At 37.2% G+C, this 25,355-nt stretch overlaps 1 protein-coding gene across 3 annotated transcripts in view; it reads left to right on the plus strand.

Annotated features, from left to right (window-relative positions):
* HMGCLL1 (3-hydroxymethyl-3-methylglutaryl-CoA lyase like 1) overlaps window positions 1–25,355 on the plus strand; it is a 71,679-nt gene that overhangs the window by 40,247 nt on the left and 6,077 nt on the right. For all 3 annotated transcript variants that reach the window (XM_050314655.1, XM_050314656.1, XM_050314657.1), the window contains exons 7-8: window positions 1,351–1,539; window positions 23,069–23,194. In XM_050314655.1, the coding sequence (XP_050170612.1) occupies window positions 1,351–1,539; window positions 23,069–23,194 (315 nt within the window). The remainder of the gene's footprint in view (window positions 1–1,350; window positions 1,540–23,068; window positions 23,195–25,355) is intronic.

Consider the following 25,355-nt stretch of genomic DNA (forward strand, 5'->3'; position numbering starts at 1 on the left):
CATGTGATAGAATCCATTTTGCAATCTGGTGATTATCCCCTTCTTAAAATGTATGTTGAATTTGTGTTGATATGAACCAGTGAGTCTGACTTTAAAGCACAGTTTTACTACATTTGCAATAGTCATAGCACTCCCAAGCCTTAAGCGGGATGATTCAGACAATGTGAAGTTCTTTTTCAGCTGTTCTTTGAATTAAGTGAACAGCAATATTAATCCAGCACTTCCAAGACTGCTGGTGCAGCACTTTGTCAGCTTCCTCCGACATATTCACAGCAATCCCACTGATGAAGTCCTTGAATTGCTTTAACAGCAGAGTGCAGTGCAACTGAAGATGTCTTGGAAAAGGGTTGTATTTTTTCATTTCTAAAAATCTAGACTGGGATTCTGTTCCAGTGGAGTGGTCTTTTGGGATCATTAATACACAACGGGGAATCCTAAAGGAGACAAACATTTTCAGCAGCTGAAAGTAAGATGAAAGGTTTCCAAATAAATTCAACAAAAATAAGATGGAAATATCCTGAATTCAATTTCCAAAGCAATATTGTCAGTGAAAACATGATTTTGTGCTTCTTCATACAAAAATTATGGAGCCAGGCCCCAGTTCTTTTACTTGTGCAAAGAACTCTTCAAAGATATAATTCCAGAAATATTTAGGGTTCTACTTACATAAGAAAGATCTATTTGTATACGGTTTTGTTTGGTATTAAGAAAATTTTTAAAACTTAAGGACTAGAATGTTAATTAAGTTGCAGTTTTGCTTTGTTAGTGTTTAAGTGTTTGATTTCATGAAAAGCAAACAAAATTAATATTGCAAAATTAATATTGACTGCAACATGTTAAAACTTCAGTTTTCATTGATTTTTTTAAGTGCCAAGAGAAAGCAAAATCAGGCTTCTTGTTAATTACTTATTGTCTTAGTTTGGCCATGTGCTTGGCTTCATGTAATAAGCAGGTCTTTACCCTGCACAGCTTACAAGCTGAAAAGTGCACAAAGAAAACCAAACAGCTGGGAAGTCCCCAGAGAGAGGAAAATGTTGGGAAAGGGCTTGACAGAAAATTCATAGTGTTAAAATTTTGCTTATTTGGATTCTCTGAGAGTTTTTGATGGATTTGGCTTGGTTGGTTATTCCACGTACAGAAGCAGAACTATAAATTTAAAATAAGAGGATCTATGGGATCTTCTGGGATGAAAATTTTCAAGAATGAATAGAGAGTGTGTGATAGATAGATCCACCTCAGTAGGTCAAAACCTGAAACCTGTACAGAATTACGTATTTTTAAATATATGTTCTTGATGCTATTTTATATTCTTTTATCTTGACCTCTTCCTGTTTTTCTGTTTCTAATCAGGTATCTAAGCGCCTGTACAGTATGGGCTGTTATGAAATCTCTCTGGGAGATACAATTGGTGTGGGGACTCCTGGAAGTATGAAAAAAATGTTGGAAGCTGTTATGAAAGAAATTCCTTTGAGCGCTCTTGCTGTTCACTGTCATGACACGTATGGTCAGGCATTAGCCAATATCCTCACAGCCATACAGGTAACTCAGTTTCTCTTTTTATATATACAATAGTAAGAGTCTTAGTTTAATTCAAATGTGCAGTTTTAAAAAATGCCACTCTTAAAGAGATCATTAAAAGAGGAAAAGGCACTCACAAAACTTTCAGGAAGTATTGCTCATACATCAGGTTGTCAATAGGTATTACTCCGTTTGCTTTTACTAGAAAATGTCAATCCTTGTCTATTTATTACCTTCAATTTCATACAAAATCACTAAGAAACAGTGGAAACTGCATTCCATTGATACTAGATGAAAGAGTGACATAAAATACACTTTTTCTGCTATCTCAGATTCCACTTTTCTTAGAACAGCTGTATATTTGTGGTCCACTAAACTAAAATTTCTGTTTTGCAGAGGTGTCTAACTATAAAATGGAATAATGCACAATTACATCTTGATTTCAGATTATTGGTAATTATGTAAACAGAATTGTCTAGATAATTTTATTGCTGTTAACATGCTTTCATTATTCTTTTTTTCTTTATCAGTTATATCTTCCAAGTAAGATTAGCAACAACCTTATGTCTTATCTAATCAGTTTTCAAATCTGTGGCTAAATAATCAGAAATAGTTAATTTTAATAAGAGATTTTTTTTTTCCTTATGTTGATATATTTTTCAGAATAGGACAGAATGCAAGAAAGAGACTACAGGTTCTAGTGTGGTTTTTGTAAAGATATAATCTTTATAAATATCTTAATGTGCACATGTATTCCTAAGGAGACCAATTTTTACTAAGTATTACAGAATCAAAAGCTGTTTACAAATTGTAGGCCTTTATTGTTCTATTTTATACTTAATGGCATCTTCTGCTTCCTTGTAATTCAGGCAACCATTTTGAAGGTCAAACTTTTCTTTGTCCTTAGTTATTTTGGCAGAGCTCATATTATGTTGTTTAGATAAAACAGCTGTTGTGTTAACAGTATTAGTGATATAAGCCACAAGAAGGAACAAAGTTTCTATATGGGAATCCACAGGTATTTGATTCGATAGTGAAGGACAAAATTTAGTAAGAAAGGTTCTAACTTTTACTCACAGCACTCACCCTTACTCACTTTTACTGTTGGAATTGTGTGTGTGTACCATGGGATAAATAAATTGCTAATTTCACAGTTAGCTTCAGTTGCAGATGCAATAGCTAAAAGCATGAAAACCCCTGAGCATGGGAGGAGTCGGCCATAAAAGTAGTTGAAGCATTGTTTTTCAAATCCTTCCTTAACATAATTGCTGTCATGGTGCCTACTAAACACTGAACAATAGCTATGCTTTTTTAACCCCAGTATTTGTTGTGATTCTTGTCTCAAGTTAGCCTCTTGCTTCTGTCTTTTTATTTACTGCGGAAATCAACTTTGCAAGAGTTAAAGGGGCAAAAAGCTCTTAGGTATCTAATATGCAGTTTAGGATAATTAACATGTAAATTCAAAGAGCAAAAGACCTAAAAGGAAACCCCTATGCAACTTTCTCAGATTTCTGGGAAGCCAGGGGTGCCTGAGACCCAGCAGAAAACTTCTCTCTGTGCTCAAGTTCTCCTGCAGTGCATGTCTAAAGGTGCAGTGGTTTTGGCTGAGCTGAACTTGTCATAGATTTTGCCAAAAGTCCTTGATGAAGCAGGCATTACAAAGTCTTTCTGACTGGCTTTGTGTAAGCAGCTCCTTGGCTCATTCTAAAGGTAGATCCCCAGGCTCTTGGATCCTCCAATATGGTCTGCACCTCACAACATCCTCTCGTCTCAGGTCAAAACAAGGCAGCCACTCAGTGAATTATAGTTAAGCAATTTTCCTTCTAAAACAGGACAACTTTTACAGGTCAGCCATGCCGTGAAGTGCCAAAGCCAGTGGATCAGAGTGCCCAGGTCACTTCTGGCCCTTGCTGTCAGGCTTTCCTGTACCTTCTGAAAAAGATAGAGGAATGGCAAAGCACTGGAGTAAAAACCCTGATTTTCAACTCAGATGGTGTTTCATAGTCCAAACTCTCCACAGACACAATTCCCTACCCTTCCCCCTTTATCGGTCTGTGTGACTGCCACAATATTTCATCAAGAGTGAAATGTGTTTGGAGGGTTATAGAAGTAATAGGCTACAGTGGTTGTTTGAAAACAAGTTTAAAGAACATTCAGCAAATGAATTTGCAAAATACCTCAGGGTGAGTACTATTGTATTGTATATTGTATTTCCTAAGAATTAATGAATGACAGCTGGAAAGCCACAAATCACTCTGCACTAATTTAGGCATTGCTTCGATGGGAGATCTCCTAGGAGTGGAAAGAGGTGCTGGTGATTCAGTAAGTGATTTTTTTATACAGATCACATTGTTCCATGCAGGATTATACTACCCAGAATATTTTCTTCTGTTTGGGGCCAATCCAAAGTCATCTAGAACTGACAGGCTATATCTGTATAAGAAATTAGCAGGGTAGTAGTCTTGCAATTTTAGTATTCAGTTTTATGTGTGTTGTTTTAGCAAAAGGATAGGTAGTGAAAGATGGGAGAGAGATTAGCCATCTTATAAAGCGTAAGTAATTTTTTGCGTTGCTAAAATGAATAATACAAATTCATAGCATTGCTTAGAAAAATGAAGTTCACTTTCTTTTATGAAGAGAATCTGTGTAAAAATGTGAGGAACATGAAGTGATGCTTCAGAACAAACAAATAAACATTTAAAGTAGAAATATGACTGGCTCTTGGTTAAGTGATTTAATATAAAAATACCAGAGTATAAATTTACCAAAGGGATAAATTCAGAAGATGGAAAGTGTTGTGGAGATCTAGTTAGAGATTATGGTATTCTGAGTAAAATTACATATGTGGGTTAGCTAATGTGACAAACAAAGTGTAGCTAAAAGAAGTAGTAAAACATTTGTAGGAAATTATTACAGATCTCCAAGGAAGGGTAAAAAGATGGGTCAGGAAACTTCTGCAGAGGCCCTGGTAAGGTAGACCATTGATCTAAGAAGATTTGAGTTTCCTTGACAGTTGACTCTTGTTGTGTGTACAGAATGGGTAAGAAAGGGAAAGTTTTTAATCGAAGTGTTACAGAAATCTTTTCCTGTAAAGCTTGTGTAGTTGACAGAAATAGGTTTGTCTTTCTTCATAGCACATATCCAGACATGCAAAAGAGTACGGTAAGAGGCAAAGAGGAGTTTTGGCCGGTTGTGATACCTCAATAAATGAAATAATCTCATGGTAGTACCATAGAACTTTATCAAATTCAAATTGCTATCATAATTCATTAATTTGAACTGATCACTACGCTACTGGGATCAACTACTAACTTAAAGAAAACAAGACTTACAAGGACTAAGGATTTTTACCACATTGTGTGATCATTTCCACCTTATTTGGCACAATGAAATGAATGAGATGGATTACATGCCAAATGAAAACACTTTTTATTAGTTTTTTCTTTTTCCAGAAAGCAGGAATTTTGAAATAAAATCCCCAATTTAGTACCAGAAACAGATTTTAGCAAGCCTCCAATTAAACTTACAAGATTCAGACTGCAAAATCCAAATTTGTGAGTAAGGGTTTTCATTACAAACATTATCATATATATATCTCTCTCCTTATAGAGAGCTTAAAATATTTAGGAATATTTTATTATTGTCTTTAAGACCCTTGAATTTTAAAGGTAAAATAAACTTAAAAAAATGAATCCAAACAGGAATGGCTGACCTCTTCCCTGAACCACTTAACTAAATTGATTCTAGCCTCTTGGTGTATGCTGGAGAGACTAACCAACCTGCATATTTTTATGCATCCAGTTTACTTATGTAGTAAAATCTAGGTTCACACAAAGGAACTCAGCATTGGTATGGCTAAGTTTTAAGTACCAGAACCAGGAGAGGAGTCTAACTGTAGATGCGGAAGTTCATGGTTTGTTAGTTCACAAGGATCATTGTGTTACAGGAATAGAGTTAACAACATCCAGCAGCCTGAAATGGTAGAGCGTAAGTTAAGCAACTGAAAAAAAGACTGTGTTTAAAATTCCCTCCTCCATGATTCATGCGAGCTTACATGCAAAGCCTTAGGTGAGATGAATTTTCCACCCAAAACCAGCTCCTAGATGTAGCTTCCTTCTTGTCCTTTTTTTTTTTTTTTTTTTCCCCAATGCTGGATTTGCTCTTTATGGCTGTTGATCTTGCTTGAAGTGACAAGCTGTCACGACCCCTTTCAGATGCTGATTAGAGACCAGTTTGCTGCTGAGACCCCTAGTCCAGGAGCTGCTTGCTGCTAAAGAGCCACAGTGGGGGCTTCCTCTCCTTCACTTGGTGCTGGCTTTAAACCTGGAGCTCTTGTGCTTGACCTTTGCCTGAGCTACTCTGCAGCAGTGTTGCAATTGCACTTGTTCCCAGTCTTGTACCTCCTGATTCTCACTCTCCTCCTGCCGGCTTGACTTACTGAATTACCCTCTGATATGGCTGATCGGAGTCTGATCCTGGTTACTGTCTCAAGACCTGATTCTTATCTTGAATCTCTGACTCAACTTCCTGGATTTTTTTTTTTTGGGGGGGGTGGTGGTGGTGTTTGTTTGTTTGTTTGTTTGGGGGTTTTGTGGGTTTGTTTTTGTTTTGTTTTGGGTTTTTGTTTGTTGGTTTTTGGGTTTTTTTGGTGGTGTTTCCACCGCTGCCTGCCAGGCTGTGACTCTTGGCTCCTTGCTTGCCTTCTTTTATGGAGTAGTCTGTCCTTGCTGCTGTTTAAGACAGTCGAGTCTTTAGAGGAGGAATGAGCAAGCATCTTGAGCTTTAAGGTTGGCTCTTAATGGCAGGTAGTGGAATGGGTGCTGAGGGTTGGTGGGTCTCATGTGCTTTGATCTTGGAGCTCAGCTGGAGGCTTTGTGTTGCAGAGGCAAGATATTCCTACTTAGTTAAATCCAGAAAGCATTTCCTGGTGTCTGGGTGTACACAAAGCCCTAACAGTTCTGCACTGGCAGCACTGTTGGGTCAAAAAACACCTCAAGAAATCAACCTGCATAACTGGTGTCAGTATCTGAAAGCACTTAAACTCTCTGTCAGGTACCAGACTATTTTCACTGCCATTCTCCTATTAAGTTTGTAGACCTGTATTTCAGTGACTGACATAAAAGAATGATTAATCTCCATATGATGAATTCTCCATAATGATGAATCTCCAAATAAATACAGAATCTATAAGAACATTTCTGCAGTAGAAAATTCACATAGCATTTGTATCCTGCAGTCAGTTCTTTCCCCTTTGACGACGAGTGGGCAAGTGATCAAAATACATACATGGCCAGTCAAATTATCTGAGCCCTGAGCCCTCCATTTCTTTTCCCCTGCACAAGCTGGCACTCTGAAGTCGTTATGTAGCACAGTGTGAAGGTGGGAGAGATTTGCCATATGAAGCATGCACATTTTTTGGGATATTGAAAAAATGTTGATATTTTTGTATTCCTATTTTAAGGAAAGCGTAGAAATGGAAAAGTTTCAGCAAACCCCACAAGTTTGCTTTCCTCTGCTGTTTACAAATATATGCCAGGAAGCTGCAGAAAACTTTGAAGAGATCTCCAGAAACTAATTTCAGGGTTCAGATAGGGAAACATTAGAAAACACAGCTTGACTGAGAATAGCTGTACAGAATTCAGGAAGGGCTGGTCATGCTTCAGTATTTTGCTGGAATTCTTTGAGGCAGTCACTGCCAAAGAAGACAAAGGATATATAGATAACAGTGGCCATCATATGCTTTGATTTTTCAGAAAACAATTTACAGTGTCCTGCACTGGAAGTTAATATTAAGGTATGGAGGCATGTAATAAGTGGAAAGTTGGCTGAATGGCAGGAAACAAATGGAATTATGAAACAAAATTTCTTCAAGCTCAAAAGTACCCATCAGCAGGGCTGTGGATCCTAGGCCTGTGGTTGTGGATCAGTAGGCCTGTGGATCCTAGGTTTTCCTGATTAAATGAATAATTTGCAATACCATAATGTTCATGTTAAGGGCAGTTGTTCTAAAGTGTAGAAATTAGGTTTTTCAAATTTTACATTTGTGAAAAATTGTGAAAAACAGTATATATAGCATAATTTGTAAGTGGAAATCCGTGTAATATTCTAAAACATGCAAAAGAAAAAGTTTGGAATCAAACATAAGAATATGGGAATACACGTAATTTTAGGTAAAGTGAGAGATTATTTATTACAGCATGCCTGTCCTTTTAAATAAGGGTCCTCCTATAACTTTCTGCTTTTGGGTTTCTGTAGGAACTAATTTATCCTAGGCACTTGCTAGGTATTTTCTGGGTTTGAAGTGTAAACAGTGCTTTTGACTTATTTGTCAGCAAACTAAAAGAGCTGTTGGCAAATGCACAAAATTCTTTAGACAACATCAGTTTGCTTTTTTGTTTCTGTTTCCTTTTATTCCCCCTTCCCATGGAAATGACGTAGCACTCAGCTAAAGGTAGCAATTAAAAAAGCAGATGTTTGACATGAAGGAGTACATGATATTAGCAAAGAAAGTGAGTAGAATTGTTTAAGTTTGAAAACTAACACGACAGGTGAATAAGACTCTATTTCAAAGCAGGTAAGTTAGGAGGAAAAGGCAGGTCAATTGTGAAAATTTACCAGGCTGCAAGGTACACATTTTCTTCCTGGGAAGAAAACTTAAAAGAGAGTGTCTGCTTTGGGAAAGTAGCAACACACTTGCATTTTATCAAACAATATTTCTCCTATGAGCAGTCAGCTAGTTACTTTTGTAAGTGAAAAAACATACTGCACAAATGAATAAATCAGACCTACATATGGAAAGAAAATAAAAACATAGGTGTTCACGCTCAAAATCTGACAGATGCTTTCCAGTATTTTCTCTTTTCTTTTTTTTTTTTTGTCTTTTTATAGTACTGGTTGCCTGTAATATCAGCAAAATAATAAAACAAGCAAATGAACAAGTAACACCACTCCTGCTCTTTTCTCAGATCAGTACAAAAGATCTAGCAACCCAATTTTTTCTCTTTTCTCAAATTAGTACAGAAGAAGTAGCAACTGTATTTTTATTACTTTCTGTTGCTTTTGCAGAATGTGCACAGTATGCAATTTCTGAGGAACCGAAAATTTTGGACCTCTATCCCTATGTTTCAGAAAAACTTAATAGCCTGATAGTTCGCAAGTTCATCATTGCTATTATTACAACTGCTACACTGTTATTAGGGGAAAAAATTAAATGGTAGACTTTGTTCAAGATTCTTATTTTTTGAACATTTTAGGATAGGAAGGGGAATATATTTCTTATTGGATACTGAAATAGCAATGAGAGTGAGGCAAAAGTTTGTTCACATGCATATACCAATAGGTAGCCTATATGTATGGTTTTGTGGATTTTGGCTTTTATTTTAAATAAAACTTCCTATACTATAAAGGATTAAAAATTAATAAAAATCTGCATTGTTCTAGCTGCCTCTAATATGATGATTGAATTTCAGAAGCTTTCAGCCCTAGTTACTGAACCAAAAACCTCAAGTCTAAGCCTGTTTCAGGATACTAATCAGACAAAGAGATCCTTCATCAAGTATAGATTATTCTCATTTTCAAATTACCTCACTAGAGCTGACTTGGAACAGTAGACACAACTTCCCTTTGGCTTACAATCAAATCTCAACTGTCTTTAAAAACATATTTAAACATTAATTTTCATATGCAAATATATGCATCTTTATATCTCATTGAATTCATACATATTTGTCATTCTAGGTCTAAATTGAATATAAATGGAGAAATTATTGCAACAACTATAGAAATAAAATCTGAAGTGGTTTTAAAACCAAAGTTGTTTTTAAAAACCAAGATAATTTCTGTACAAATAGTATTGAAGCTGTGGACTTAAAAAAAAATAATTTGGCCCAGATATTGTTTACTCTTTTTCTGTGCTTGTGTCCTTGCATGCTTCTGCTTTTTTGTTGAAATGTTGTTTTATTGTAGCTTTCACACATTATAGCTCATCACATCTTAAATGCTTTAATTTCTGAGTTCCCCATCCTGTAAGTGGTGTTCATTTGCACATTTGATTCTTCAGTGTCAGTGGTACATTTCAATTTAAGCTTCATGGATCATTTTCTGATTGATTAAATCTAGCACCATTAAGGCCTCACTGATTTGGTTAATCAGTACCTAAAATACATTGCTTTCATTACTGTGCATCTTTTTCCTCTTGTGAATGCATTCTTCCATGCAAAAATAAACACATTCAGAGAATTTACTCTAAGTAATTCTCTGATCTTCTTTAGATTCTGTTCTACTGCACCTTTAGTTGTCTTATGAGGAATTGTAGTTTGTAAAAGATAAAGGAATTAGTATTAATACAATATGAGAAGACAATTTTCACCTTTTTCTAGCTAATAAGAGGCTTGCAAATTAGCGCTTGTAAACAAGGCTCATACAAAACAGCATAGAATGTAATTTAGATACAAAATCAGGAGATTATAGGTGCTTTTTAGGGCAATACCCAATACAGACTGTTAGTGTCTATCTCCCCTCTGCTTTGTTCTCTTTTGTAAGGCTTTTTTGCCATTCTTTGCCTCTGTCAGTGCTCAAGCAGAGTATATACTGTGCTGGCAACTCACTGGTAAGAAGAAAGAACGATGTGAACAGATACCATGCTCTTGCATTCACTTAATCCTAATGTTTTCCTGGGCACTTATGTTAATTTTTTTTCTTCTCTTTCACTGTTTTCCTAGTCATTGTTTGAGAGTTGTAAGTCCACATGGCCAGAGCAATAGTCTTTTTACAGACCTCCTTTTATCATCCCAACTGTGTCTTGTTTAACTTGACTATTTAAATGGCTAAGAGTCAGCATCATCCAGTTCTGAAGTGGACTGGGCAGTAATCCAGCTCTTTCTGTCAGAGACAGACATTAATTCTTTTTGGACTAGAAACAAATCACTTCCAAATGCTGGAAATGTAAGATGGCTTTTCAAAAAAAGGGTTTCAGGTGTTTATAGACAAATTAGTATAAAATAGTTTTCAAAATGCTAAGCCAAACTTAAAATAAATATTTAGTACTTTTAGAAGCTGTGAAAATACAGAACTGGAAAACTGAAGTCACTGATCTGTAGAATGCATTTAAAAAATGGTGAGGGCACACCAGTATCAAATTCCCCATGCATATTTCTATTGTGCCTCAACTGGATTGCATGTATAAAAAAGGTAGGTTTTTTTTTTTTTTACATGATTGATAGTGACTGGCTGTAGGTTTAATGAGATGACTGCCTGTAGCAATCAGAAATTGAACTGATGACTGTTATTATTATAAAACAACAGTTTTTGATTCAATTCCTAAAAATAAAAATCTAGATTATCAAGATGACTGGAAAATGAAGACTTTTCACTGGTCTGAAGATTGCTTCTTCTGCCTTATGCAGCATCACATAAGCAATCTCTCATTCACAGAAAGACAAGCTAGTTCTCCACAGCTGTTACCTGCCCCTTTTAGTTTTCTGGTGTCTTGCTTTCTCCCACATCTTCCAACTTTCACAACAAATCAAATGGGATTTCCACAAATAGGTATCCTATACAACTGGCTCATCTCAGAGCTGCTCCATACTTGCAAGCCCACCCCATTCTCTCTTCTCAGTACCCCTCCCACAGCATGCATTTCTTCCTCAATTTCTGTCTCATCAGCTGTCACAGTAATTTTAGATAAAAGGCTCTATGTCTGAATAGGATTTGCACTCCTACAGTTGCTGTATCACTCCTTTAAAGGGTTGCCAGGCTCAGCATCTCCTGGCCTCTCTGGTACTATGGCCAATTACTATGAAAAGATTGCACCCAGAAAATCAAAATCTTACCCTCCAAAAAAATGTCAACACCTCCAGACTGCCAGCTATGAATGATGGTGCTAGTTCCTAGACTGTGCCAGAAATTGCTTGGTGGAGCACTGCCTGTCCCAGGCCAAAGCTGTGCCAGCGATTGTCACAAGAGTTACACAAAGGGGACAACTGAATTTCAGTCCTGATGTCATTCAGTTCCTTGGTCATATATATATATATATAGCCACAAAGGAGCACAACTTCCTGTACATTAACATCACAAAAGAGACTTTTGCTGTCCTTCCTAGTGGCATTTGTAATGAATTTGAGGATATCCCTGGAGCTGAGATTTCAGAGGTTCTGGTCAGTTCTGAATGTGCTACTGGTGTTGTAGGGGATTTGAGCTTACATGATGCACACTAAAAAGGTATGTGGAACAGTGACAGAAATAACATACAATATTTCAACATAATTTTAAAAAGAATTGTGAAAGAAAAATTTCAAAATTTGGTGAGGATATAATTATCTTAAGTACCTTTAAGAACAGGTTTTTATTCAGAATTTAATTCCTTGTTCAACTTATATGGTATTTTGAAAATAAATTATTTCTATAGGAGTTGCTTGACTTGTTTTTTAGAAATTGTCCCTGTAGTCATATTGCACTTTAATCAGGCTGTGACTTTGTATACATCAGCTAGAAGATAAATGGATTTTAGATATGTTTATTTTTCTCCTTGATGGGAATGACTCCCTCTCCCATTTAACCCTAAAGTAGTTTTTCTTGAAGTTTAACAACAAGTGTAAAATAAGGACAGAACTACTACAGTGATTCCCACTTAAAATTATTGTTTCTTTTCATGACCTTTCGTTATGTGTGAGTGTGTCTATTCTAGTTTTTGCCTGAAAAAGAGGATATTGCATGGAACCTGAATTTCAGATCTAAGCAAGGGTCAGAGGAGTTCGCCATGGCAGGAACAGATTTGGGAGATGACAAATCCCAGGGTCTCCAGTAGGGAAGTGCAGTGTTTACAGGATGATGCTTCCTTCCTTTTTGGGCAGCTCTACAGACAGCTGTGCTGAGGGGGTGGAACTAAACCTCTGGCCATTCTTGCGTATTTACAGGTCCTGGAAGGAATTTTGTTACCATCCAGCAAACAATGAAGGAGGGAGAGTTACTTTCTATTGCTGAGATACATCAGGCGGCTTTAAACAGGCTCTTAGGATGTTTCCTACAGTAAATTAAAGAGCAAAAAATCTGGAGATACTATGACCACATAGACTGAAGTTCTGAACTGACTCCAAATGAGTGTGTTGGGTGGATCTTTGTAGCTGTATGAGAACAAGTGAGCATTTGCATAAGTGGAATAAGTTGAAGATGACTCTTCAGCTAAGATGGAAACCAACACTGATGTAGTACTGAAAGTATGACAATCATTTTTTCTTTCTGTGCTGTGCAGAAGCAACAGTGAACCAGTCTCCTGAGTCAAATTATGTAATTTGTCTTTTTTTTTTTCCTTTTTGAAATATTGCACTACAGATTGAAACAGACAGGAATTCAGAAATAAAAACTTTTTTATAATTTTAAAACATAAGTGAATGATAGTTTTATATACTCCAGAATTTTGCCAGCTTGCATGTTTCCTTGTTGATATAATTTTTTGCTATGTTGCTTAGTGCAATAATTTGTTGCTTAGTGCAAGTGCCATATGGAAACACATTGCCAGAGACAAATGATGTGATTTGCTTAACAGAGTCCTTTCAAATGCATAAACACTTAGAGAAAGAAAGATTTTTTTCTCTCATCAGCATTCATAACAGTTAAATTTTGCTTGCACTGAAAGTTGCAACAAAAGGTAAGAATTTTTAATTTGAAGTAGTATCTTTTCTTCTAAAGAATAAAACAAGTGAACAAAATAACAGTAGATTTACCAAGGCAATATGATGTGCATATATAGTAATAGGTAAGGTATTCATTTGAATGTCTTTTTAAACAAAAGTAGTGTTCTGGCTTTACTGTGGGCAGATACATTGGACAGGCAATTGCAAATGTTTTTTCTTAAAAAGGAACTTCAATCAGAATAGGAAAAAAATATTTGCAAGACAGTTTACATTCTGTGCTCCCCACCTTAATGCTTCTACTTAATTAGTCAATATATTGGAAGGGAGAATTCTTAAGGAGGCAGTGTAATGTGATAAGGTATTGTAATATGATGACCATTACAAAATTGATCCAGTTACAATGGAAGAGTAGAAGATGAGAAACTGTAACACTTTTTAAAAAAGTTTCTTGCATTGTAATGAAAATTGTGATGAAAATTTTATTTGATATAAAGATTCATTCTGCCTAGGGTGTCCCAAAAGATGCCCTATTTCATTGCATCTTCTTTGCTCACGTTACTGTAATTATTAACTGTGGAATCTCATCCTGGAATTCTACTTAAGACATTATATTTTTACACAAATGTAAAGTTCTACTTCCTTGAAATTATACAGATGAATGACTAAAACATATATTCCATAGCTCTTAAGGGGGGGTTGTTCCTTGGTTCTGAATCTTTGCAGTAGATGCTAAATTTTCCAACAAGACCTTAGTGGTCCCATTTGTTAAATACATTTGTCTGAGTCTTGAATCAAATAAGGATGTGCACAGCCATTTGCAAGTTCACGGGCTATTTAGTGAGAATGAATTTTAAGCAAAAAAGTACCAATAGAAGTAATATACTTTTTTTTCTTGTTAAAAAAAAAAATGAAAGGGAAAAATCAAATTGCAAGCAAACAGAAATACCTGGTACTTATTATGCCATCATGTTTACTGCAATATTGCCATGATTTTTCCTTAACTCCTTGCGAAACTAGTCTTTAGTTCCTCTAGAAAATGAGGTGTACAAGAATGAATACATTTGGGTTTGTTTTGGGGTTTTGTTACAATGTTTTTTGATGGTGGTGTATTTTTTTTCCCTTGCAATGATTTTATAAACACAAATACCAGTGAGGAAAAAAAAAAAAGCAGTATAGCTGCTGTAAATATTTTGTGAAATGTCCATCTGAAGCCCCTCAGTCTCTGGTAATTAGAGGCCATACTGTGGAGATTGACAGGGTAAATTACCAGTTAATGTTTACACAACAAAACATATGCCCGGTACAATATCCTACACTGATGTTACTGAAACCAGAGTCCGGAAATGTACAGTGGAAACAAAATGTGGTACTTTTCTTGTGCCAACATAAACAGCAATTATAGCACAGTGTGAGAGAAGTCATAAGAAATACTACTGCATATCAGTAGTTCAACAAAGTCAGCACTTTTGTGTAATTGCAGGGGAAAAGGGCTGAAAAACATTACAGATCTCAGCAAGAAATGGCCCTTTATACTTTTAAACTGATCCTTGATAAAACAATGCCGGGGTCATGAGAAGGCTACTCTGCCAATTTTGCTTCACTGTGGGATCCATTGACATCTGGCTGAGCTGCGGAAGCTGGAAAACTTCTTTAATATTCTCTTGACAGTAAAGTGGACATGTGGAAAACATTCTAATCTGTTAATCTTTGGTGCTCCTGAAGAAAAAGGACATTTGGCTTTATACTTTGTGATGATAAATATTAAGTCTCCAGGTCTAGCTGTAAATAAGTTAAAAGCATTTGAATGGAGGATGCAGTTCTTACTTTCCATATATGGGAGAAGATGGATGTGCACCTGTGTAATCCAGATGATGTAATCAATGCCAGGAGGTGTTTTCTAAGGATAGTTTACCATACATCCTGGAATTCCACTTTTCGTTATTCCGAGTATGTTTTGTCAATGAATCTTGGGTAACAGAATCTCTGAACCTCTTTATATCCTACATACGAAAGTAGAATAAAGTATTGTTTCACTCAGGAGATTCTGCAAATAGGATTAAGAGAGATTTGAAATAGTAGTTATGTCTGAATAAAAAGTGCAGGTTTTATTTAGGAGCATTAACTGCAAATTATTTTTGGTCAACCTTAAATACAATATGGAGTGATAATGAATGTAGAAGCTAACCTGGACAGCAAGACAAGACTGAGAGAATTTGTAGTTTCTTCCTAAGGTATAGATACCAATAAAAGCGGTACTTAAAATAGATCAACTAGGTTATGTATTCCCTGGATGGAGGAAAAAAGAGCCTTTTCAAATACTGTGACGGTTGGGTCAGATTTGCCATTTTCATTGATAGATTCACATGTTCCACATTTGTCACATGTACTTCATATACTAGACCAGTGTCCTTCCCTGCTCCTCCATAGCAGCACTCCATCCTTTTCAGTGTTGTAGCTCACAGTGAAGTGCTCTCTCTCTGTAGCCTAAATTCCAAGAAATGGTTTTTACCTGTTCCATCCTTCATTCAACCCATTCTCAGCTGATGTCCCATAATTCAACCAGTAAGATAATTCAGCCATTTATTTTAGCAGCTATGTGTCTACTCAGTTTATCTTCTGTGAGCCTTCAGTGGTAGTGAGTGGATTTTTTTTCTTTTCTTTCTTCATTGGACTTTCATTTTCAGCAGTTCCAAACATGCTTTCTCCAGTCCCAGCAAAATTTTCCTCTCCCAAAGCTACCCTCAGTAACTTTACCATCAAGTTAAGTAATCATTTTGTCTTCTCTGTCCATTCAAAGCTCTCTGTTTATTTTCCAGTTTATTTTTATACATTTACACTGGCACGTAGCATGTGAGAAAAACCTGGTTGTCAACTGGCTACATGTAGGGCACAGGCAACCTGGCACAGTTTTTGTTCCTCTGGACTAGATGGTTCTCTCCCTGTCTACCCCAAAGCTGCTCTTTGCCTTTCCTCTCTAGTTCTCCCTTTCCCTCCAGATCCCAAGATTATTATCTTCTCTGCTCTATATATTTAATTGGTCTTCTGACTGTATCCAAACTTATATCTGTAGAACAAATATTTTGCATTTATAGATTGGGTTATTTCACCACATAGCAAGCAGGCAAACTGTTAAATCATCAGAGGTTTGCTTGAGAGCAGCAACTTCTGCTGAAGAGCATTCGGGGCAGTAACTACTTACTTCAAAGCAGCAGCAGCATCTGGCAATGCCCTGGGTTGCCTGGGGAGGGAAGGAAGGGAGACTGGAAAGTTGCTCAGTGTTCTCGTGATCATTGCATTTTCATGGGTTTCGACGAGACCTTGGCGTGTGCCTCCTGCTCCCCCTGCAGCTTTGTGATCCTTAGCAAAGCAAGGCTCGAGCTGTGCACAGCCCTGCATCAGCAAATCCTAGTGTTTTGTAAATAAAAGACTGTACTTATTCCTAAAAGGAGCAGAATAAGCGTGCGTAGGCAATACAAATAGTGGTTTGTGAATATCTGCCTCACAAAACAGTGATTGTGTTATGGCATAGGATTTTATTAACTTTCCAAAATCTCAAAACCAGTCTCCTGTTGAATTGGATTGATTCCCCCTAAACATCCATAAATGTTCTCAGAAGAACTGGGTCCTCAACACAAATGTCACTGCTCAAGCCCACCAATGAGAGGATTTTTGTGCAGGTGATGCACTGTCATTCAGAGACACAGACTTTCCAACTCAGTTTCAGAGAAATTGCTCACAGTTCCTTGTTGAGGTTGAAGGAAAGAGTATGGTCAGCTGCTGCTCTCTGGACCCTTGGGCATTTTAACCCCTACACTGACCAGTTCCTGACAATGAGGTGGAACTTCCCTAAACTTGTAACTAAGTCCAGACTGTGTGATCTTGTAAGATCAGTATCCCTCTTGTGCCAAATCTGAGAGTGTAAAGCTACAAGAATATCTCCAAGAAACTAATGTAAAAATTATTGAATATTAGTGTAGCAAAGTATTTTTTCTTTCCCAGAACTTGTTCTCGGAAGTGGCCAAGCCCATTTTTCAGTAAAACTTTCAAAACAATCCAGCCCGAGGCAGAGACGAGGTTTGGAAAATATAAGTTCCAGCAGTTAAAGGCTGACAAAGTAATAAACAACTGAAAGTAGGGCCTTATGCTGGAAAGTGTTAGGGAACTTTAACTCTAGATGTCATTGCTAGCTTTGCTTATAATAAATGTGTCAGTAGCAATATGAAAAGATGTGTGCAGTAAGTTAAAGGAATGCTGTATTGACCTATTTTGTGTGGCATGTCTGCCCACAAATTGCTTGCGTCTCAATATATTTTGGGAGAAAAGGATTTTTTCTTTTCTCCCTGCTGAATGTATTAATTTTCAAATGAAATTAACTGGCAAATTAGATATTTTAATGTAACAGTGACACCCTGTGGTGAGTAGTTATAGCAAAACACTCTGAAGAGTGTGTTTTGTGATGTGTTAATTTAGCAAAAGCAGAGAGAAAAAGAGCAGGAAGGAAATGCAAGTAACTTTCAGGGCTTTCCACAGAGAGATGTTACCCCATTTTATTTCCTTAAATGTAAAAATTTATGCTTCTAATTGCTCAAATACCAAAATAATATTTATTTATATACATTTGTATGTATACAGGGTAATGGCAAGCATTGATTTTTAGACAACTTGATAATGTAAATCAGGAAAGGGCCTTTGTGGGCACTGAACCTTATGAAGGATTGCTGGCATAGTTATTTATATTTCTATGGTTACCTCTATCTCTACAGGGTAAGGTGTTTTCCCTGATGGCATGCCAAGTAGGTGGGTAGCAGACTGATGCCAGAGAGACACAGCGATAGGACAGAACCACACCACGCCAAGAGTGTCAGTGAGGCACTGACCAGGCTTCAGGATTAAATAGCATTAGTCTTGTGCTGCCTTTTGTGTGGACAACTTTGACCTGACATCCTTTTACTTCTTCCTTCCTCCCCTCTCCATTCCTTGAACAAATGCTGAACTAATACAGTGATTCTTTGCCATACCTCCATTCACGTATCTTTAAGGCATTGGTACACAATGCTGTTGCCCCTAGACTTTGTCACACAACAAATCTTTTCCTGTTTAATGCATACCTGAGATCCTTGATATTATGGTTTCAAAATCTCATAGTTTAGAAGAAGCCTAATTTATGACAGACCTGGTTTATAGCTTCTGATTTATACCTCATACATTCCTGGGGTTACTGATGCTGACTTTGCCATTTTTAAGAGAGGGACAAAGTTAAACTTCTGCCAGACAAAGCCAGGTTTAAAGATCAGTAAGGAAGGAGACTGACTGTCCCAATAAGAAGTTATGGGGAGGCAGTAAAACAAACTGAGAAACATAAAGCATTTATTATTCACTGGCAATAATGGTTTCCTGTTAAAATTGGCAGTTTGACAAAGGTGATAAATTTAATTCCCTGCTCTATCATTGGGGAATTAGGAAGTTAGCATGGGACAGCAGCAAGAAGTCCTCTACCTTCTTTAGAGAGTAAGCTAAAGCTAGCCAAAGCTAAAGTTTGGAAAGTTTTCAGGAACCACTGTCAGGAATTTAGTGATTATTGAAAGGCTGCAAAGTGTCAAAAAAGATTGGAGCACTGTAGTTGTCCTGGAAGCCAAGCTATTGTTCACCCTCACACATGTCCATACATAAGTAGCTGGGTGAGTGCTCATCTAGGACATATGCTATGGAATACCTGCAGTGCAACTTCTCATGAATGTCAGCACAATTTAGTGCCTGTCAGGAAGTGACAATGAGACTGAGCTTTTTACTGATCTCCTATTGACAGTAAATGCTTTGCAAGCTTAGATTGCTAAACGGCTTGAAACTTGTTATCTCCTTTAAAAGCCGGACAAATATTGGAGATGTGATGAGGGAAAGACCTTATTTGACATATTTAGTCAATTTTTAGATTTTCTTTTAGAGTCCCTTATGCTTTTAATGGCTGCAAAAGCAAAGCAGCTTCATAGCTGCTCAAACTTGCAGAGAAGTTATTTATTGGGTGCAATTTCAGACTCTGTGCTTGGACAGGCTCAGCTGTAATATCAACCTCCAAATTAGTTAGTAGCACTGCTGAAAGATGTTTTCCAACATCTGTTTTTAGCACTGTTAGAATGGAGCCTGGACTATGGATTATTTAATGTCTTTTTTGAATGAGGGTGAAGATGAACTGCAGTGATTCTGCACATGAATCAGCAAACACATTATATTTGCACAACATGCAAGAGCAGACAGATGCAGCTGACCCTGCTGCTGAAATAGCAGTATGTTCCAGTAGACATCTTATCAGAAGCATTGTGAAGAGAACTTTAAAAGACAATTATCCGAAAGCCAGAGACACCTGTTCATTGCATATTAAGAGCACTGATTTGAAGAACTGCCAGATCTGGAGGTCAGTCAGAGCTGCTGTATTATATACACCATGTCAAGACCTTGTATACAACTGGCTTAATGTTCAAATAGCAAATCCACCCTGATGGAGATGCAGTTTTAGTAACTCCATGTTTATACACTGCTTCTGGGAAGTAATGGTTTAAGAGTCCTGTACTGGGATGAAAGCCACCACACCAAGGACATTACCAGTGTAAAGCTTTAACTAGACTTTCTCCTTTTTCTTGCTTAGCCATAATAGTCAATGTTTAAAAGACAGACCAATTATCACTGTCAGTCATGTGGAAGTTACCATTCCCACTACTTAGCCAGCAGAAGGCATTAGGATTTCTATACTCTTGCATCTACATTAGGCTAAACTAACTGAGCTTACTCCAGCTTCCAGGGAAGATAGTTTGAATCAAATGCAGACAACGTTGCCTGAGAATACAAGGATGTGGTTAGACAAAGATATGTGTTCCATGTTACCATCAAGTTGCTGTAGTATCCTGTACCCCTCCATGTATTCACAGTCACTTACAAAAAACCATTGCAAGCAACCTGTTCCCTGGTGTTACAAGACTTGCACTGCAAATACAGAATTACAGTGGCATCACAAGCATTTGTACAAGGATATCAAGAAATTTATATTCATTCAATGCCTTCAGAAAACATGCCCTTCTAATGCTGGCAGGATATTGTTTCTTGATTTTGCTTACAGTCACTGACTGGAGCAGGCTACTAATAGTAATGCATACTGCACAGGGGGAGGTTCTCCACAGCTTTGACCTGGCAAACTTTTTTTGGCTATTTTTCAACAAGAACACTTTACTTGATATTTTTTCCAATTCTTGCACAAAGACAAGCATTTAATGAGATAATTCACTGGGATTAGAAAGTGACTCTTTATATGCTCCTGAAGCTGTTTCTGAGTCTGCCGATCTTCCTTCAGAGTTTAACAGCTGTGATGTACGTTAGCACATTATTTGCCTACAGCTTTTATCACCATGTAAAAGTTACTGAAAATAAGTACATCAAGAAGAACGCCCTAGAAGTTACAGTTTGGGGAAAACTCCAGCTGATTTCTTCACAGAATACAGAATATGCTGAGTTGGAAGGGACCCACAAGGATCATCAGGTCCAACTCTTGGCCCTGCAAAGCACCATCCTCAAGAGTCTGAGAGTATCATCCAAACACTTCTTGAACTCTGTCAGGCTTGGTGCTGTGACCACTTCCCTAGGGAGCCTGTTCCAGTGCCCAACCACCCTCTGGGTGAAGAACCTTTTTCTAATATCCAACCTAAACCTCCCTTGACACAACTTCATGCCATTCCCTCAGGTCCTGTCACGAGTCACCACAGAGAAGACCTTCTATCTTTTCATCTCTGGAACAGAAATTTCTAATGGAAGTCTTAATATTAAACTTAAAGAGCATGTATGCTTGTATCAACCCGCACATCCACATGTTAGACACCCTTTTCCGCAGAATCTCACCATACTCTAAATCTTTCCACTAAGAGGCCTTATGTGGGGACACTTGCAAGCCTGAAAGTTGCCACTGTGGAGCTTGTAGCAATGACTTCCAGCATAAATGTGTGACTCTTAGCAGCTAATGCAAAAAGAGAATTTCCAACTGAAAGCTATCATAAACGCATATCCTTTGTGTATTAGACACAGACGTGTCATGTAACACATTTTCTGACCGGTGGGTTACACAAAGTGTGTAACAAGTGACTGATATTTGAAACATGTACTTTTGTGATTCACTCCATAAGTCACAGATTAATGTACTTTAAAGTACAATATCCTTTCTTAGAGACTCTCAGTGTGTGCGCAATATTAAACAATACTGACTTGCCTGTCAGTTATGCACCTCAACTCCCTTGAGGTTTTTATTACAGGCTTTGAGCAGCTATCTAGCTCAAGATAATATTCCCCAAGAATAGGACCTGGAACAGCACTTCATTGGATTTCTCTTTATTATTGCCCTCCAGAAATGTTGGAACTTCAAAGAGCCTGTAAGGCCAATGATAAACTATGGAAAGCATTGTTAAAAGTAGAAGTAAGTATAACAAAACATTAGGGAAGTTTATTTCAGAACTAAAAAAAAGCCCCAAAACAACTGATGGGTTTATTTGGATAGGGGTCTTAGCAACTGCAAAATGCAGGACTTACCATTTGCCTACCTTGCCAGCTAGTTGTGTGCATGGCTGTGAAGGAGAAGCACAGGCTCCCAAACTAGTCTGCAGAGGCAGGTAGGTCCTTCAGAAGGGAAATCAGCTCTCTGTTCAGCCAGGCCTCAAAGCAGATCTTACTGACTTGCAAATGCAACAGGCATGGTTTAACATATGAATGTCTCTGGACCCAAAGTCAAAATTGGAGTTCTCAAAACTTACCTCTGCACAGTAACTCCTATCCTGAATTTGAGCTGTGACTGCACTCTGATTCAGTCTGCCTGACTTCTCCTTCTAAACTCCTCCTAAACTCCAAAACTCCTTCAGAGTTTCGGTGTATGTCTGCCTAAATTAGCCCTGTGGGGAGAACCCTCGGGTGTGCTTAAGATAGAAAGAAGCTGGTGTCTTTGAAGAGCTGATGACTGTTCTGCCTAATACCCTTGTCTGCTTCTGATTATCTCTAGAGCCTGAATGCCTCCAGAGGCATCTGATCTTCTTCAAGGGTAAGACTGAAAAGCTTTGTCTGACAAGGGAGACCCCGTGTCCTGGATCACATAGCTAACATGTTGTAACAGAAGAAGATCTCTTCCAAATTTCAGCTTTATTTTAAAATCTAATTACAGAATGAAGAGGGTGCAAGAGCTCACTCAAATCAGTGGAAGTTACAGGCTCAGGTTTTTTTCCCTCCCATATCTGGCTTCCTGGGAAGGCTTTACCCCATATGAAATGTAGTATTATCTGGTAGGCAGAGTTGGTAACTAGTTTACTATTTTTTATCATGAATATGCTATGAGGATCATAAGAGAGAAGGCACTTGGGTGCACCAGTAAGAAAATAAAAATCAGAGAATTATGAATTTATGACAGCTGAGTGTTTTTTCAAGTCTTAATTTAAGACTAGTTAAAATGAGAAAGTTTAACACCATACACCAAGTACTCCCTTAAAAATATTCAAAGTAAAGCTCAGAACCTGTATCTAAGGAGAAGTTCCATTGATTGTGTTTGGTTCAATGAAAGCCTTTGCAAGAATAGATGCAAGCTATTTAAAAACATGTTGGAAGATAAAGAGAGAAAAAGCATAAACCTCTGTTTGACTCTAAACCAGTAATCATCTTATCTGTCAAAATCATATATTATGGACTGTTAGTTCTTTGTTTCATATCCTGTGTTTGAAAAGTCTTACCTTATAAAGATGTCAGGACTAATTTTTCCATTACAAGGGACTTCCTCCAAGGAACACATCCATTTTTGGAGAAGTGCATATTTTTTGCATGTAACTAATACATATGGCTTGTCATTTATCAATAAATATAATTAATAATCTGTGCTGATGTTTCGTTTTTGTGCTGTTATTTTCCAGATGGGAGTTTCTGTAGTGGATTCATCTGTTTCAGGACTTGGTGGTTGTCCCTATGCAAAAGGTGCTACTGGAAATGTAGCCACAGAGGATGTGATATACATGCTTAATGGTCTGGGGATCAATACAGTAAGATATTTTTACTTTCTACTTTAGACTTTAAAAAAACCAAAAATACTTTTCTAGAAAACATACAATATGTACCTGCCAATTACTTGTGCGGTACAGTAAAATATTGTGAGCCAATTGTAGCTTTTGCAAACTCAGTGCTTTGACATGGCTTGACACATAACATGAATGATGTCATCTTCATTAGCAATTTAGAGTAGAATTGATTTGTGTATTTAACATTATTTGAATAATCTCCCTACCTGGAGCTATGGTAGCAGAGCAGAGCTTAGTGGTACCTGCTTTGAGTTATTTGTTCTGCCTCAGCAGCCACAAGACATTCATATTGTAGACATTGCTCCAGAAGGCTTATCAGCTCTACAGTAGAAAGAATGAGTGGATCTCAGCTTTTGTCACAGCTTTGTTTTTGGTTCATAGTGCTTATTAATTTGTTGTCAATTTTTTTGGCTTCAAAGTTGGAAAAAAAAATCGTGGTGATCATTATTTCTCAGATATCCACTTAATATATTTCAAAATTGTACAAAACCTGTTACTGCCTATCAGGCTTCACAGTAATTTTTACTTCCATCTCTGTTCTTGGTGTAGAGGGTAGAGCAGCTTATCTGCACTGAGCTGCACTTTAATGAACCTTAAACGCGAGCATCCACACCTCAAGAGCACACCTTTAGTATCTCCCGCATGGTTGGCAAGTTAATTATTCTGTATTCATGGGAACCAATTAATCCCACCTTCTCCAATGAATGTGTGCTCTTTGGTCTTCCTGTTGGCCACTGCTGATCTGGAAATGTGACACAATGTGTTTGTGCTAATTCAGGCATTACAGTGACTTTAACTGATATACACAGATTCTGAGAGTCAACTTCAAAGCAGAACATTTAAAGAGCTGCCAAACCTGCAAAGCGTGTGGTTTGCATTTAAACTACTGCAGAAAGAACTTGAAATGTCTGATGTCTGAAATATGAAGATTTGAGTTATTGAGGAGTTTATCACTTGTTTGTAGGCTGCAGTTCAGTGTGGTACACATGCTGATAGAGTTCCTTGACATAAAAGGATTATAGAACTTGTTTCTGAATTGTACATTCCCTGTTAAGGCATAATCAGTGCCTTACAGAGTTCACTGTAAAAGTTTATCTGTTCTCATTTGCTTTTTAGGGAATTCTGAGTAGATGTCAGACACCTGTTTAGAAAAGGTTCAATCACAACTGTCTATTTTACAAGTGGACTCTATTTTGAACTGTTTGTACACACTTTGGGACACATCTTAAGAAGATGATGTTTATTCTTTTGAAACAACACAGGTCCTTGAAATAAGGAGGAGAAATCATGCATTTCACTTTACATTGCTCTGCACTGTAAGACTTAGGCTTTCAGTATATTCTTTCCTTGGGCAAAATACCAATTGGCCTTTCCAAATGACTCATAGCAAAATGAAGCCATTAAATAAAAATTTGATTATATGAAATATACCTTGTTCCAGGCTTCTTGATAAGATTGATTAATCTGTTAATGGTCTGGTGTCCAAGCAGGAATCTAGCTTGTCCTAAAGCCTGATACCAAATCCCATGGAGAGAATCTCACCATGAAACATTTAGTTGTCCTTTTGTTTTGTTTTGTTGTCTTTGTTGGTGGTTTTGTTAAATTTTGGATTATACAAAAGAAAAACACAAAGCTTTGCTTCTTGAATCCTTTCCGGTCCATTAAATAAAGTGTGTTTTACTGGATGAGAGACTTGGAGCCTCAGAGTTATTACTTTAATATATGAGTTTTGGTCTTTGTAGTGTTGGTTGTTTTTGGTACCATTGCCAGTTCTGTAAAATCATTATTGCACAAATCTATTAATACGTTCCTTTTTGCGTAATGGCCCAAAATGAAATTTTTATTGCTAATGCTGTCCATTTGCAAGGAGCACTTTCTCATGTTCATCTCAGCTATGCACTAAAGCTTTCAGTTTGTTGACTGAAGTCAGTCGAAGTGTCAAGCAAAGGATGGACAGTATTTAATCATACATTACTGAGTTCAGATTGACCAGATACATCAAAATAATAACTGATTCTTCTTCTATACTTTTCTTCAGAACATGTAATCAAGAAGTGACCCATGAAATTAATCTTTGTCAGGCTAAATGTTCTGAAGTTCATGGGAATTAAAGGATTTTGCCTTC

The sequence above is a fragment of the Myiozetetes cayanensis genome, unplaced genomic scaffold (assembly GCF_022539395.1).
Source record: "Myiozetetes cayanensis isolate MyiCay16 unplaced genomic scaffold, myiCay2020 scf2-11, whole genome shotgun sequence".
NCBI lineage: Eukaryota > Metazoa > Chordata > Aves > Passeriformes > Tyrannidae > Myiozetetes > Myiozetetes cayanensis.